This window comes from Crotalus tigris, unplaced genomic scaffold (genome assembly GCF_016545835.1).
Source record: "Crotalus tigris isolate CLP2741 ecotype Arizona unplaced genomic scaffold, ASM1654583v1 scf7180000017623.1712378, whole genome shotgun sequence".
NCBI lineage: Eukaryota > Metazoa > Chordata > Lepidosauria > Squamata > Viperidae > Crotalus > Crotalus tigris.
Window position 1 is genome coordinate 308,932 of NW_024096518.1, and position 15,601 is coordinate 324,532.

At 43.1% G+C, this 15,601-nt stretch overlaps 1 protein-coding gene across 3 annotated transcripts in view; it reads right to left on the bottom strand.

Annotated features, from left to right (window-relative positions):
* Positions 1-15,220, bottom strand: part of TMEM245 (transmembrane protein 245) — a 241,257-nt gene extending 226,037 nt beyond the window's left edge. For all 3 annotated transcript variants that reach the window (XM_039331992.1, XM_039332002.1, XM_039331984.1), the window contains exon 1: positions 14,540-15,220. In XM_039331992.1, coding sequence (XP_039187926.1) covers positions 14,540-15,079 — 540 coding nt within the window. In that variant the 5' untranslated portion in view covers positions 15,080-15,220. The remainder of the gene's footprint in view (positions 1-14,539) is intronic.
* Positions 15,221-15,601: the final 381 nt, after the last annotated feature.

Sequence of the window (15,601 nt, forward strand, 5' to 3'; positions counted from 1 at the left end):
TGAGGAAATTTACAGCTTAATCATGAAGACCCAGGGTCATAAAATTGGGCTGGAGACCTTTCTGTAATTTAATCCTGCTTGCACTTCGTTCTCCGCAATTTAATGCAAAAAGTCAATTTTGAGTTCTGCTTGAACCACCGGCTGCCGTTTGGATGTTGAAAATGGCAGCCGTTATCAGCGCAGCAATCCGAAGCGACTTTGAAAGCTTCGGGCCGAAGACCAGCTGGTCCGCAACAGGCTGGGGAACTCCCTGTAAGGCCGCCAGTCAACAGTGCTGCAGGCAATATAGCAGCGAATGAAAGAGGGAAAATCTGGCAATCAGTTAGAAGACTGATCTTCATGAACGCGGCAATTTAACCAGCGCTGCAACAGTCCAAATGAGCTGCTGAGGAAAAAAGGTGAACTTTGGGCAAAGTCACTTTAAAGCTAAAGGGGTTTGGAGGGGATTTGCAAGCAGCACTGTGTTCAGTGCTACGAAGAAAGTCCTGGAGAATACACAGATGGGTACAACCTGTCAGAAGTCTGGAAAAACGAATCAACGCGTCCTGCTGGAGACAAGACTAAGTTGTAACTGGGGAATAATACTCCAGCAGGAGGCATGGCAACTTGTCAGACTTAGTCTATTGGACAGCAAGATGAAGTAAACCCATCAGTGGATTCTCCATCCAATCATGCTGGAGAATGATGGTGTTATATGTACCATCCTAGATGGTCTCAAAAACTGTCCTCACTGCTGTGTTGTGGACTAATTATAGCTTCTGAATACTCTTCAAGGGTAGCATTATTTAGAGCGTGTTGCATTAATCCAAGCACGAGATGACCAGTGTGTGAGTGAGTGCAAGGCCTCATGATCCAGAAAAGCGTTCTTACCTGAACGCTTTTTCTCAGCAGGATGGTGTAGAATCCACTGATTGGGTTATTTAATCCCACCTGCTCAGACTAAGACAAAAAACTTTGCCACTCTTCCTTCTGGGTGTGACTTTCCCCAGTTTTGTCGAGACGAAGCATCCAGACGCAAGGCTCCAAACAAAAAATAAAAGATACATGCCTAGACCAACTCTTAACAGGTTGGGTGTGGATTCTACACCATCCTGCTGAGAAAAAGCGTTCAGGTAAGACAACGCTCTTTTTTCCACCAAGATGGATGTAGAATCCACTGATTGGGACATACCAAAGCCACTCATGTCCCTATAGGGAGGGAAGTCTAGGCTTGTGTCCCCTGAGAACTATTTGCTGTAGGACTCTCTACCAAAGGCAGCCTCTGCTGCAGCAAATTGATCTATCCTATAATGCTTTATGAATGAGGAAGGAGAGGACCATGTCACTGCCCTGCAAATCTCGAGTGATGCCTGGGTAGACCAGGCCGCTGAGGCTGCAGCACTACATGTAGAGTGAACAGTAATGTGAGAAGGGACTGAGAAATGTAAGCCCTGGAAATACACGTCCTAATCCACCGCCCAATAGTGGATGAAGAAACCTTCCTACCCATGGCATAGGGCTGAAAACACACGAATAAGGCCTCTGACTTCCTGAAGGCCGATGTTCTTTTAATGTAATGGCGCAGAGCCCTGTGCACGTCCAACGTATGTCATCGTCTTTCCAGACGATGGGAAGGGTTAAGACAGAAGTTAGGAAGGACTAGATCCTGGGAACGATGAAACCCTGTATTGACCTTTGGAATAAATGCAGGGTCCAACCTGAGGACTACTCTGTCCTCATGGAATGTGCATAGGTCCTCCCTGACCAACAAAGCAGCCAATTCTGAAATTCTTCTTGCTGACGTGATGGCCACTAGGAAGGCCATCTTTAAGGTAAGGAAGTGAAGGGAGCAAGTGCTCAGAGGTTCAAATGGAGGAGAAGTTAAGGCCTGTAACACCTTGGACAGGTCCTAGGATGGGTAACGATGAACCGTAGGTGGTCCTACCTTGGCCGCGTCCTTGAGAAAAGCACTAACTACTGGATGTTGAGACAGGAACTTGGTTGTCACACATGAGAACCGTCGACAAAGCTGCTATCTGCCTATGTATGGTGCTGGTTGACAGACCTCTACTTAACCCTTCAAGCAAGTAATCCAATATGTCTGGGATGGTGACAGCAAGCGGCGAGAGCCGCTTCTTGTGGCACCAAGAACAGAAGTTTCTCCAAGTGGCGTCATAGATCCTGTTGGTCGAGGGACGCCTCGAGGCCTGGATCACCGAGATAACTCTGGAGGAGAAAGACTGTCTGGTTAGACCTTCCCACTCAAGTGCCAAGCGGCTAATTGGAGCCACTGTGGATCCGGATGTTGGAGGTTCCCCTGACTGAGAGCTACTCGGTCCGGGGGGATCTTCCATGGTGGCGAGAGCGACAGGTCCACCAGGTCAGCAAACCACGGGCGTCTTGGCCAATATGGAGCAACTAAGATTAGCTCCGCCTGTTCCTGGAGGAGCTTGCGAATAGTCGCTTGTAATAGCGGAAGAGGAGGGAAGGCATAAAGTACGCCCTCCGGCCATCTGCTCCGGAGGGCGTCTGTTCCCTCCACCCCCCTTGTCGGGAACTTGGAAAAGAACCTGGGGAGCTGTGTATTGTTCGGGGTGGCGAAGAGATCCAAGATGGGCTGTTTGAAACTGTGTGATATTTCCCTGAACAGGTCTGAATCCAGTTTCCACTCTGAGTGGTCCACTGTGGCCCTGCTCATGGAGTCTGCCTGCTGATTTGCCTCCCCCGAGATGTGTTCCGCTCTGATGGAGCTCAGAGTGGACTCTGCCCAAAGCCCTATGGCCAGGGCTTCCTGCATGAGTGGCCAAGAATGGGTACCCCCTTATTTGTTTACGTGAGCCTTGGCCGCAATGTTGTCTGTCAGGATTAATACGTGTTTCCCTGACACAAGGGGGGAGAATCTTTGGAGAGCTAGGTGGATGGCCCTGAGCTCCAGCCAATTTATGTTGTGGGTCAGGTCTAACCTGGATCACTGACCCTGGGCTAAGTGGCTCTGAAGATGTTCCCCCCTACCGAACAGACTGGCGTCTGTGGTCAGGGTGATCCTGGGCGGTTCCTTGAAAAGGGTGCCTTTGTTCAAGGCGGACAAGGTCCACCATAGAAGGGAGGGCAGGGTGTGATGGGGAACCCTGACTTTCCTGTTGGAGGCACTGATGTTGCGTCTCTGAAAGGGAAAGAGGAACCATTGGAGATTCCTGGAGTGGAGCCTGGCCCATGGAACGATACCCAAGCAAGAAACCATCCTCCTCAGGAGTTGGGATAGTTGTACCAGAGGTACCCTCTTTTCCTTTCGGATCTGCTGGGCCAGCTTTCGAATGCTGACCTGGTGCTCCTAGGAGAGATATACCTTGCATAGGCTCGAATCTATAAGTGCTCCCAGGTGGAACAGACGTCTTGTGGGTGTGGTGTGACTCTTTTTGAAGTTCACGGAGAACCCGTGATCCTGAAGAGTTTGGATTGTGATTGCCAGGTCCGACTGGCCTGATTGGAAGGATTTGGACTGTATCAATATGTCGTCCAGGTAACACTGAACGCGTACGGGCCTCATCCTTAGATGAGCCGCCAGCACAGCCAAGATCTTTGTGAAGACCCTCGGGGCAGAGGAGAGACCGAAGGGGAGGGCCCGATACTGGTAATGCCTGTGCGCATAACAGAACCGCAGGAACCTGCGGTGTTCCTGGAAGATCGGAATGTGTAGGTAAGCCTCTGTCAGGTCGATGGAGGAAAGGAAATCCCCCTTCCTGATGCTTGCCAAGATGGACTTTAGGGTCTGCATCTTGAACCTCCTGTAAGTGAGGAAGTAATTTAGACACTTTCGGTCCAATATCGCCCTCCAACCACCTGAGGCCTTGGGAACTACGAACAGGATGGAGTAGAACCCTTCCTCGATCTGGTCCTGAGGGACCCTTTCTATGGCTTTGATTTCTAACAAGTGTGCGATGGCTGTCGTAACTAGTTATGTTTTTGATGTATTGTTTGAAACCGGGCACTGTATGAAACGATCTGGGGGAGAAGATCGAAACTCTAGGGAAAGACCCTTTCTTACGGTGTCTCTGAACCAAGCGACCGTGGTTGTGCCCTCCCAGATGTCGTAAAACAGTGCCAGCCACCCCCGATTGGGTAGTCCTCCTTGGCGTCACTTGGACCGCCTGTAGGGTCGACTGCTCAAGCCCCTGAAGGGGCGGTTGGTCTGAGACTGACTCCTGGCTCCACTAATCTGGCGGTCCTGTTGCCGATCCTGTCTGAAAGAATAGGATCGTGAGCCTCTGGGCCAATCCCAGGACTGCCCTGCCCGAAAGGGCTGCCTCCAGTCCCAGGAACCACTGGGATGGAATGATGGCCTACAATAATCCTGTTGAGGCCGTCTATCTGATTTTTTAGAGGGATGGGCCATCACTTTGCGCTTGTCCTTGCCCTCAATAATATGAGGCTCTAGGACCGGGCCGAAAAGGTGGGTGCCACTGTATTTGGATGTTGCTAGGCGCCACTTTGCCTTTAAATCAGTGCGCCATTGCTTCAACCAGAGCAGCCTACGGGACGCCACTGAGGCTGCAACAGATCTGGCCGAACATCTGGCCGAGTGTAAGGATGCATCCGCAATATATTCGGATGCTGCCACGACTTTCCCTAGTGATTGGTGTGCTCTGATCTGATCCGGCGGAATGAGTGCCTGGAGTTCCTGCAACCACATTATCCCTGAACGTGCAAAGAAGGAGGATGAGGTTGCCGCCCGTATGGCCCAAGCCGAAGATTGGTGAGCTCTGCGAAAGGAGAACTTGAACTTTTTGTCCTCTGCCTTCAAGAAGTCGGCCATGTCCCCAGGAATGGCGGTATTGGAGAATAGAGATGTCAGTGGAGCGTCCACAGAGGAACCTCTAGAAGAGAAGCAAAGGAAGAAGAGACATTGTAAAGTTTCTTGTCCAAACTGCTCGGGGAAGGAGTGGTAGCTAGGGATGCCCGCTGCTTTTCCACCGTAGTCCTGAAGACTAATGGACATGGGATCTGTGGATCCTCCTTGACCTTTTCCGCAAACAGGGGGTTGGCTTCCCAGTTGGTTGAGGAAGATGGTATCTCCTCCTGGACCGAGATAAGTTTAACCGTGGCAATGGCCTTTAGGAGGAGAGAACGAAAAATGGACGGATCAAAGAGACCCGAAGAGGTCACCTGCTCAGGTGAAGGGTCCTCATTCTCAGACAAGGGAGTGTCTGCTACTCCCAGTTCCATTGATCCCTCCTCCCCTAATTGCGAGGAGGTCTCCGAAACATCAGAGCTGGGGGACTAGAGGTGGGGGACTAGATGCGGGAGGGGAAGGATGTGACTGCGCCTGGCTACTCCCAGTGGATGACATAAACTGCTTGAATGCGTGGTGCATGAAGGCCTGGAATTGAGTCTGGGACCACATTTCCCCTTGGTCCCTGGAGCTGGCCCCAACCTCCGTTGAGGCACGCCTGCTCTCAGGTGTCTGATGTGATAATGAAGGAGAGGAGCGAGGAGGACCAACCTGCTCAGACCAAGATCTTGGGGCATCCTGTGAGGATTCAAATTGAGGTTCTGACAAAAGAGTGTTCAGTGGGGCGAGGGAAACCATTTCAGCCCCACTGGACCTGAGCCTTTGTGCGTTGGAGAATTTTCTCTCCAATGCTAAGTGTCTCCTTGAGGCCTCTCGCTTGGCTGTTCTGTAGGTATCTTTAGAAGACAAATGCTTGGTTTTAGCTTTTTTCTCCCCCCCCCCACATCCAATTCCTCTGATCTGCGCTTTGTTTGTGCGGGGGGGGGACACTGGTCTGAGTTGCCTGGGGCGAGGAGCTGTCTGCCATTGCAGTCTAGGTACTCCTGGACAGTTGTACCTAGAGATGGAGGGAACAACACACAGATCAAACAGTCAGAGATGGAAAACCGATCCTCGCTTTGAACAGATAGCAATGGCAAGAACAGCCAGACAGTGTTCTAATACTGCCTGCAGAGGCCCTGTGACTAAAGGTCACTGACTAACTGAAAAACAGGTGGTCAGAAAATATCTCTTCGCTCTCCTTTCCTAAGTACCTTTGACTGCTTGAATGCAGACAAGCCCCACTCCTGGGATAGCCCCCACGAGTTTACCACACCAGCTGTGGCTATAAATAAATATCTTCCCCCCTGAACGGGTCTGCTCACAGACCAAGGCACTCAGGCAATAACAATCAATAGTTCACTCAGGCAATAACAATGCAGTGAATCAAGTAGGCCTTCAAAATGGCGTCCGCCACGTGAGCTGATCAAAATAGTGGCCGCGCTATGACCATGTGGTCAAAATGGCAGCCGCAAATATTTTAAGGCCTCCAGATAAGCAAACGGGGATTCTTGGGATCTTTTAAGGGAGGATCGCTTGCTTGCAGCAAGGAACAAAAACAGCCTAAGTATTAATTCCCCCCGGTCCCCAAGCACTTGCAGTTCGTAGCGCAGCCTCTGCTGCGATCTGGATAAGGCTGTAATCAGGCAAAGACCTCCCCCAGGCCACGATGCAAACGAAGCGCTCCGGAGGTCTCACCGCTGAAATTCCAATCTCCACTTTACAGCTTAACAGCGGGATCGTAAAAAGCAATTTGAGATCGCTGGAATGGGAGCCCCCAATCCACGATGCTTGCAGCCTCTTCCTTCGGAGCCCTGAAGGGCTGCAGGGAAGCAAGGACAGAGTCCTTATCTCCCCCCCACGCAATCTCAATCGAGTTTTAGAATTTGTATGTTTAAGCCAAATTAGTCTAATTAAGTGATCCAAGAAAATTTAAATCTAGCCAATTTTTCTGAATGAATCCAAAAAGCGAATCTGGCCTAGCTAAGGAGCCTTCAATAAAGCGTCTTGCTGAGCTCGAGACTAAGACAAAACTGGGGAAACTCACACCCAGAAGGAGGCGTGGCAAAGTTTTTTGTCTTAGTCTGAGCAGGTGGGATTAAATAACCTAATCAGTGGATTCTACATCCATTCTGGTGGAGAAAAGGGCACTATTGACATACCATGCAAAGTTGTGCAAATGCTGTCCTTGTCCTTTAACCTTTCTCAAGTTAAAACATTTATTTGTATTTATTTTTATTAAATGTAAAGACCATCTAACTCCAGAGGCTCTTGAGTAGCTTATGTTTTAAAAATAAGAACAATAAAACAAAAAGGAAGTACAATGAACATCTGGAAGGAACAAATAAAACACCTCAAAAAACAAACTGGCAGGAGCTCAGCAATCACTCTAATCTGAGGCTTGAACAAAGCCAAATTTTTAAAGACTTTCAAAACATCAGCAGGGTGGGAATCATGCAGATTTCTGGAAGAATAGTATTCCAGAAGGTAGGGGCAACAATAGAGATTATATTGTTTAATTTCTGGAGTAAGGTAAGAATCTTTATTGTCATTTTTTTTTTACTGTGGGCACACTGGCACACATTAAAAATGAATTTCTTTTGCCTACTATCAAAAGTCTACACATACATAACATATATATATATTACACCATTAGAAGAGGGAAAAAGGAAAACGCTAAATAGAGAAATAACACTAGAAGAACTGAGAGCGGCAAGTTTAAGACTTAAGAATAACAAGACACCAGGACCAGATGGCCTCCCAGGGGAAATTTATAAAAAAAATGAGTGAGATTATTAAACCAATATTCTTGGAAATATGCAATGAAGCACTATATGAAGCGAAAATTCCGGAATCCTGGAGGGAGGCATATATCACCTTAATCCCGAAAGAAGGTACAGATAAAAATCAAGTCAGTAATTACAGGCCAATATCCCTCTTAAATGCAGATTATAAAATATTTATGAGCATAATAGCAGACAGACTGAAAAAAGTATTGAATGAGATAAAACACCCAGATCAAAATGGCTTCCTTCCAAACAGACAAATAAGAAATAACACAAGAATAATAGTAGACATACTGGAATACTATGAAGCCCATCCAGAGAAACAAGCGACTCTTGTTTTTCTGGATGCTCAAAAAGCTTTTGATAATCTAAACTGGCAATTCACAATCAGGCAAATTAGACATATGGAATTGGGAAGTAAATTCGAAAATATGATAGTGGCAATATATAAGATCCAGAAGGCTAGAGTTATAATAAATGGGGACACCACCAACACATTTCAAATAACCAAGGGAGTACGTCAGGGATGCCCATTGTCGCCATTTCTCTTTATTTTAACAATAGAAATATTACTAAATAGAATTAGAGCAAATCGAGAAAGAAAGGGAACGAAAATTAAAAGAGAAGAGTATAAAACACAGGCCTTTGCGGACGATATGGTATTTATCATTGAAGAACCTTTAGAATCCGGTCTCATTCTAATACGAGAAATAGAAAAATATGGGGAAACATCTAAACTTAAAATTAATAAAAGGAAAACCAAAATGATAGTTAAAAACTTAACAACAAACCAGAAAAAAGAATTAGAAAAGGAAATGGACTTACAAATTGTTTAAAAAATTAAATACTTAGGGATATGGTTGACTGCAAGATGTTCGTCTCTAAAGGAAAATAATTATATGGTATTAGTTCAACAAATAAAAAGGATTTGGAAAAATGGGGGAGGCTACAATTATCACTTTTAGGTAGGATTGCGACAATCAAGATGAATATTTTATCCAAATTATTATATCTATTTCAGACAATCCCCATATTATTAGACAAGAAGTTTTTTGGAGAGCTCAATAAAATTATCACAAAATTTATTTGGCTAAGGAAGAAGGCGAGGATAAAATTACGCTCTCTCCAAGATAGCAGAAGCAGGGGCGGCTTTGAACTCCCGGCCTGGGAACTTTACCACAAGGCAGCAATTCTGGTCTGGATAAGAGATTGGATTAAGTTAAATAACAGAAGAATCTTAACACTGGAAGGGCATGATTTACAGAAAGGGTGGTATGCCTTCATGTGGGATAAAGGAAACAGGACACACTCACATTTCTATAGACATAAAATAAGAGATGCTTTGTTACGAACCTGGGAGGATATAAGGAAAAAACATTACAGGAAAATTCCTGGTTGGCTATCCACCATGGAGGCAATGATCCACCCCAATACGTTAGACATAAGCAAAATGCCCAGATACTCAGAAATTTTAGATAAACAGGAAAAGCTCAAAAATAATCAGGTACTAAAAGAACAGGGAATATCTATCAATTGGTGCCCATATTTACAACTGCAGTCTAGATATAAGAAAGATATGGAAGACTATGGAATTGACATGGAACCAAAACAACTAGATAAACTATTGATAGGCCCCAAATGAAAATTAATTTCCAAAATATATAATTACCTATTACAATTTGATAGAATAGAGGAGATGGAGAAAGAGCCGATGATTGCATGGGCAAAAAATATGGGGCACAATATAGAATTAGAAGATTGAGAAAGAATTTGGAACAAAAATTATACTATAACAAAATCTGCTGGATATAAGGAAAATCAGTATAAAATGTTATACCGCTGGCATTTAGCCCCAGCAAGCCTAGCGAAAATGTACCCGAACCAAAGCCCCAAATGTTAGAAATGTAACTACTGTCAAGGTACCTTCTTTCATGCTTGGTGGCAGTGTCCCGAAGTGAAAAAGTATTGGACTAAGATACAAGGCTGGCCACAGGAGCTAACAAATTGCCAAATAGAACTAAACCCGGAAACATTTCTCCTGGGAATACTTAAACAGAAATTTGACAGGAAAACAAGATATCTGATTCTACACATATTAACTTCAGCAAGAATTGCATTTGCGCAATATTGGAAGGAACATAATATATCACCAGAGGGATTGATTATTCAGAAGATATACTGTATGACTGTGCCAAAATGGATAAACTCACTCTAGGACTAAAAGAAAAAGATGATTCAGAATTCTACGCGGTTTGGGGAAAATGGTATACATGGATAGATAATAGAAACAAAAATTGGAACTATACATAAGGCTATTGTGATTTAAATATTGAATGTATATAGTATATATATGGTACAGAATGTTGAACTGAAGTATATAAAAATGACCGTTTGCTGAATATGTATTAGTTGTATAATGCAAAACAGTAATAAAAATTATTTAAAAATAAATAAAGGTTTTCAAAAGCAAAAAAATAATAATAATAAAGTGTAAAAGGCTCGGTTTGTCTTTAGATGCTGAGGAATGATTGTATTAAACGCCGAACTGAAGTCGACAAATAGCATTTCCACATGATATTTCTTTCTCTAAGTGCACCAAGCTTAGATGGAGAAGAGAAGAAATAGAATTCTCTGTACAGCAATTTGGATGGTAAGCAAACTGAAGGGAATCAAATGCTAGAAGGAGGCTAGATACAATAATGTCCTTTATCAGCCTCTCAAAACATTTCGTAATAATGGATGTAAGTGCAGCTGGACAGTAATCATTGAGACCTGTAATTGTAGACTTTTGGGGGACTGGCAAAATAATGGCCATCTTAAAATACAAACTGTAGGCCAACTAAAGAGATAAGATGGCAAGGAAATAACAGGCAACAGGGAGAAAGCAGAGCTCCTTAACTCGTACTTTGCATCAGTCTTCACACAAAAAGAAACTATAGCGCAAAAAAGTCACAGCAAAAGGCATATTAGAAAGAAAAATAAGCAAGAAAATGGTAAGAGAACACCTATCCAACCTTGACAAATATAAATCACCGGGACCCGACAGATTACATCCCAGAGTTCTGAAGGAGCTGGCAGTTGTTATCTCAGAACCATTGCACCACATCTTTCATAAATCCTGGAGCATCGGGAAGTACCTAAGGATTGGGAAAGGGCTGATATGGTTTCCATCTTCAAGAAAAGGAAAAAAAAATGGACCCAGGAAACTACAGACCAATCCGTTTAACATCAATACCTGGGAAGATCCTAGAAAAAATAATCAAAAAACAGATCTGCGAACAACTAGAAACAAACAAAGTCATAACTAGTAGCCAGCACGGGCTTGTTTAAAACAGATCATGCCAACTCAATGTTATTTCATTCTTTGATAAAGTGACTAAACTAGTAGACCAGCAAAATGCTGTGGATGTACTCCTTGGTAAACTAGAAAAAGGTGGAATAGACAACATCACCACCAGATGGATATGTAGTTGGCTGACAAACCGTACTCAACGATTAGTCCTCAATGGCACTACATCCACATGGAGAGAAGTAAGCAGTGGGGTACTACAAGACCCAGTACTCTTCAATATTATCATAAATGACTTAGATGAGGGAATTGAAGGGGAACTCATCAAATCTGCAGATGACACCAAGTGACAGGAGTAACCAATATCCAAGAAGACAAACTCAGGAACCAAAAAGATCATGACCAACTTGAACAATGGGCTCTATCCAACAAAATGAGTTTCAATGTGGAGAAAAGCAAAGTTTTACATTTAGGCAGGAAAAATCAAAGGTACAAGTTCAGATTGGGCAAGACCTGGCTTAAAAACAGTAACTGTGAGAGGGACCTTGAAGTCCTAGTGGACAATCACTTGACTATGAGCCAGCAGTGTGCAGCAGCAACCAAAAAAGCTAATACAATCCTGGGCTGTATAAACAGAGGCACAGAATCAAGATGATATGAAGTATTATTACCGCTTTATAAAACCCTAGTAAGACCACACATGGAATACTGCAGCCAATTTTGGTCACGATATCACAAAAAAGATGTTGAGAGTTTGGAAAAAATTCAGAGAAGAGCAACTAAGATGATCAAAGGCCTGGAGATTAAAACATACAAAGAACGGCTTCAGGACTTGGGTTTGGCTAGTCCACGGGTAGGCAACCTCGGCTCTTTTATGGCTCATGGACTTCAACTCCCAGAATTCCTGAGTCAGCTATTCTTGAGTTTGAAGTCCATGAGTCAGAAAAGAGCCGAGGTTGCCCACCCCTGGGCTAGTCTAAAGAAAAGAAGAAATAAGGGAGACATGATAGCAATATTCCAGTATTTGAGAGGCTGCCACAAGGAAGATGGGATCACTTTGTTCACCAGAGCACCAGAGGGAAGGACAAGAAACAATGGTTGGAAACTGATCAAAGAGAGAAGCAACTTGGAATTAAAGAGAAACTTTCTGATAGTGAAGATAATCAACCAGTGGAACAGCTTACCCCCAGAAATCATGGCTGCTCCATCACTGGAGATTTTAAGAAGAGACTGGACAGTCTCCATTCCATTCTCCATTCCATTCTCCATTCCAAACCGTTCCCCATTCTCCATTCCCATTCCATATTCCATTCCATTCCCTTCTCTATTCCTTTCCATTCCCCATTCCCATTCCATTCCACTCCATTCTATAAGAACACAAGCCAGCTCATCTGCACACTGTGTATGCCTATTGTGTCCAACTCACTGAATATGCAACCCATGGAGCTACATTAGCATCAGGCCATAGAAATGTCCAACCATGAGCTTGTAAGAAAAAATATATATAGTTGAGTATCATCAGCATATTGGTAATAATTAGCTTCTAAATAGTAAAAGTCTCTCCCAGCAACTCCGCCCACAAAATGTAAAGTATTATTTGAGTTTAGTTCAATTCATTCCAAAGCAGTATTTGATTTTGAATTATGAATTATTTGTGGAAAAAGCTGGAAGCTTCCTTGATTGACTGACATTTTCTTCATTTAATATATGATACATGAAGAAAAATCACTCAAAGTAAAATGTAACCTAGGGCTATCTCACATGTGCATCAAAAAAGCTGCATACCAGGCCCACTCTTAATTCAATTTCTTTATCAAATTCTATGGTGGGCCATCTCCACAACCACAAACTTTCACTCCCTAAAACTTCCTGCAAACTACCTCTATTCTGCTCTTTGCGGATGATGCAACAATAATTTTAAGAACATCTATTTGCCTGAAAGGAGTACACTGACCCCAAACATTGCAATGAAGAGCAGCTAAAACACAATTATAACAGAAAACTAAAATCATGGCATCTACCAAAAGACTTAAGAGCCACTCCCGGAGCATTGATGGCCACAAAATGGAGCAAGATCTGGGATAGTCCTTTATTCTGCCATTTTCAATAACACATTCCCCTTGGGATATGTTATTGAAAATATACACAGGAACACAATTGCCATTCTTAAATTCCTTAAGATAAAAGAGTTGTTCACTCTATACTTGCAGCATTCAAATTATTTGAAGCTAGGCCAATAGCACAATTTACCTCTAGTAATAAGGGAATTCCCATACAGCCTAATGCCAAGATCCAGCAACTCAAAAAGGGATTCCAATGTTGCTGTTCTCCATAAACCCTCAGCAATTAGTCAATTGGTTGACCAGCAGGTTTCTGGGTAGCAACATACTACTGGAAAACTGTTTGATAGGCTGCTAATTCCCATTGGGAGTAAGGTTTGGGCTGTTGCTTTGCTTTGCTTCCCACATCACTTATGATGCATGTGTTCTTGATTAATGTTTTAAAAGACAGTGCAACATTGCAATTTTCTCTATTTTTTTTTAACATTAGGGAGGAATAGAATTGCCCCAACAGATTGAAATAGTTAGCCATGAAATAATAATTACTTTGATTTTTAAAATCAATTAACTCATATTATTCTGGACTCAAAGGTACAAGTGGGTTAAACTTAGGATTCAACCTGTTAGGACAATTCTATTCCTCCCTAATGTTAAAAAAATATTCTATCTGATTTATACACTGCTGAAAAATAGCCTTTTTATTTATTTGTTCATATGCCTTACAAATGAATCTATGTTTGGTTCTACAGATTTAAACTGATAAAAAAATAGAGAAATGAATCATTGGTAAGGGGATGATGACTGCTTGTTTCTTGCTTAAATGTACATAGTTTGATTGAATACAAGAAAAGCATTTGATACCAAAACAGCTGGTATACGTTTTTCTAGTTCAAAGTCTATTACAAATCCCAGAAGTCTGTCCCTGAAATGTATTACTACAATATTCCTTAACATTGAACATCCAGTCTGAAAATATAAGCATTGTTATGAAAAGAGACAGCATTAAAATTACATTAAAGAAAACATTAGAATTAGCGGTTAAAATAATAAACTAGAAACAGCATTATTGCACATTTATATTTGATCCATATTTTCAATCAAAACAATGCCTATTGTAAATCCAGCTTTTAAAAGAGCAATATATAACTTTTCTGTAATCCATTTCATTCCTTCTATGATTTGTTTCTTGCTTAATCTATTACATTTATAACAAGAAATTATTTAAATGAAGCTCAGTAATTATTTTCAATTCTTTCCTATAGACTCATGCAACTCTCATTACTTTCAAAAAGCATTGTTATTTTTAATGCCTTTCAGCTCAATAATTCTGAAGTTTAGCAGACAGTTTAGGGGTAACCTTAGTTCAAATTGCACTTTGAGGTAATGCAAGTCGCTACTGGTTAAACTTGTTCGTTCAAAAATATTCACGCATGCGTCCCACCTATGAATTTTCTCCGAAATTTACTCGTAATACTAATTCACGTGGGTTGGACTGACCAACAGGCTGGGCCACACGTAGTGGTTGGTTAATATGTAACTCGTTATACGGAACAAATCTATCTATGCCACTACTTCCAAGAGATTTATTATAACTTACCCAATGGCTACTGAAATAATCTAATCCTCGGCAAATGATGCTGGCGGAATACTCAAGAGCGACCTGGACTCCAACGGAAGTACCGACGCAGTATAGTCCATACAAAACGGGACTTCCTGCACTCAAAAGGAGAAGAAGCCGACGGCGCCGCATGATCTCATTACCCAATGTTTCGGCGGCCGCATTAGCAAAAGACAGTGGCAATAAGAAAGTAGCCAAAAATACTGGTGTGTTAGAATGGCGGAGGCGACGCAGCCAGCGACGGCCAAATGCCGTGAGGGAACTTTTGAACGGGTGCAAAAAGGTGCCGCATAGGACAGCCCACAGTAGAGGACGCAAAAACGCCTCGAGGATAAAATAAATGAGTACTCCCACCCCACAGCATAGTCCCACCAGCACTAGAGCTCCAGTATTGTAGAAGGCCTGGCGCAGCGGTTTCTCCAGATGTGGCAATTGCAGAGGAGGAGGTGGTGGATAATGCAGAGGATCTGGGTCCAGTTCAGATTCTGATAGCGGACTTGAAGAATCATCACACTTCATATCGCTCAGCTAAGACGTTAATATTATTGCTACGTTCTACATCTCACCATACCAGCTTTAAAAAAAGCACCGCGCTAACCGTAGAAAAGCAATGATGCCGCACTGAATCCTGGGGGATGCAGTTCCCTATCAGCCAGCAGGCATTGATAAAGTACGGTTCTAGGAACGCTGACACCCTTGGCCAGGGGTAGGCAACCTCGGCTCTTTTATGATTCATGGACTTCAACTCCCAGAATTCCTGAGCCAGCTATGGTATGCTGACTCAGGAATTCTGGGAGTTGAAGTCCATGAGTCATGAAAGAGCCGAGGTTGCTTACCCCTGCCCTTGGCATTTGGCTTTTACAGAGCTTGAAATGTGATTGCTACCTGTTATGCATACTGCACGTATTTTAAATACCTGCTTTTATTTAAAAAAGCTAACGACATTATTTTTCTGCTGAAGGTTGACAGAATCCTGACAATTTTTGAGAATATTTTATCCAACTGATTAAGTAGTTTTGTGCCATAAAATTTTATTTCATT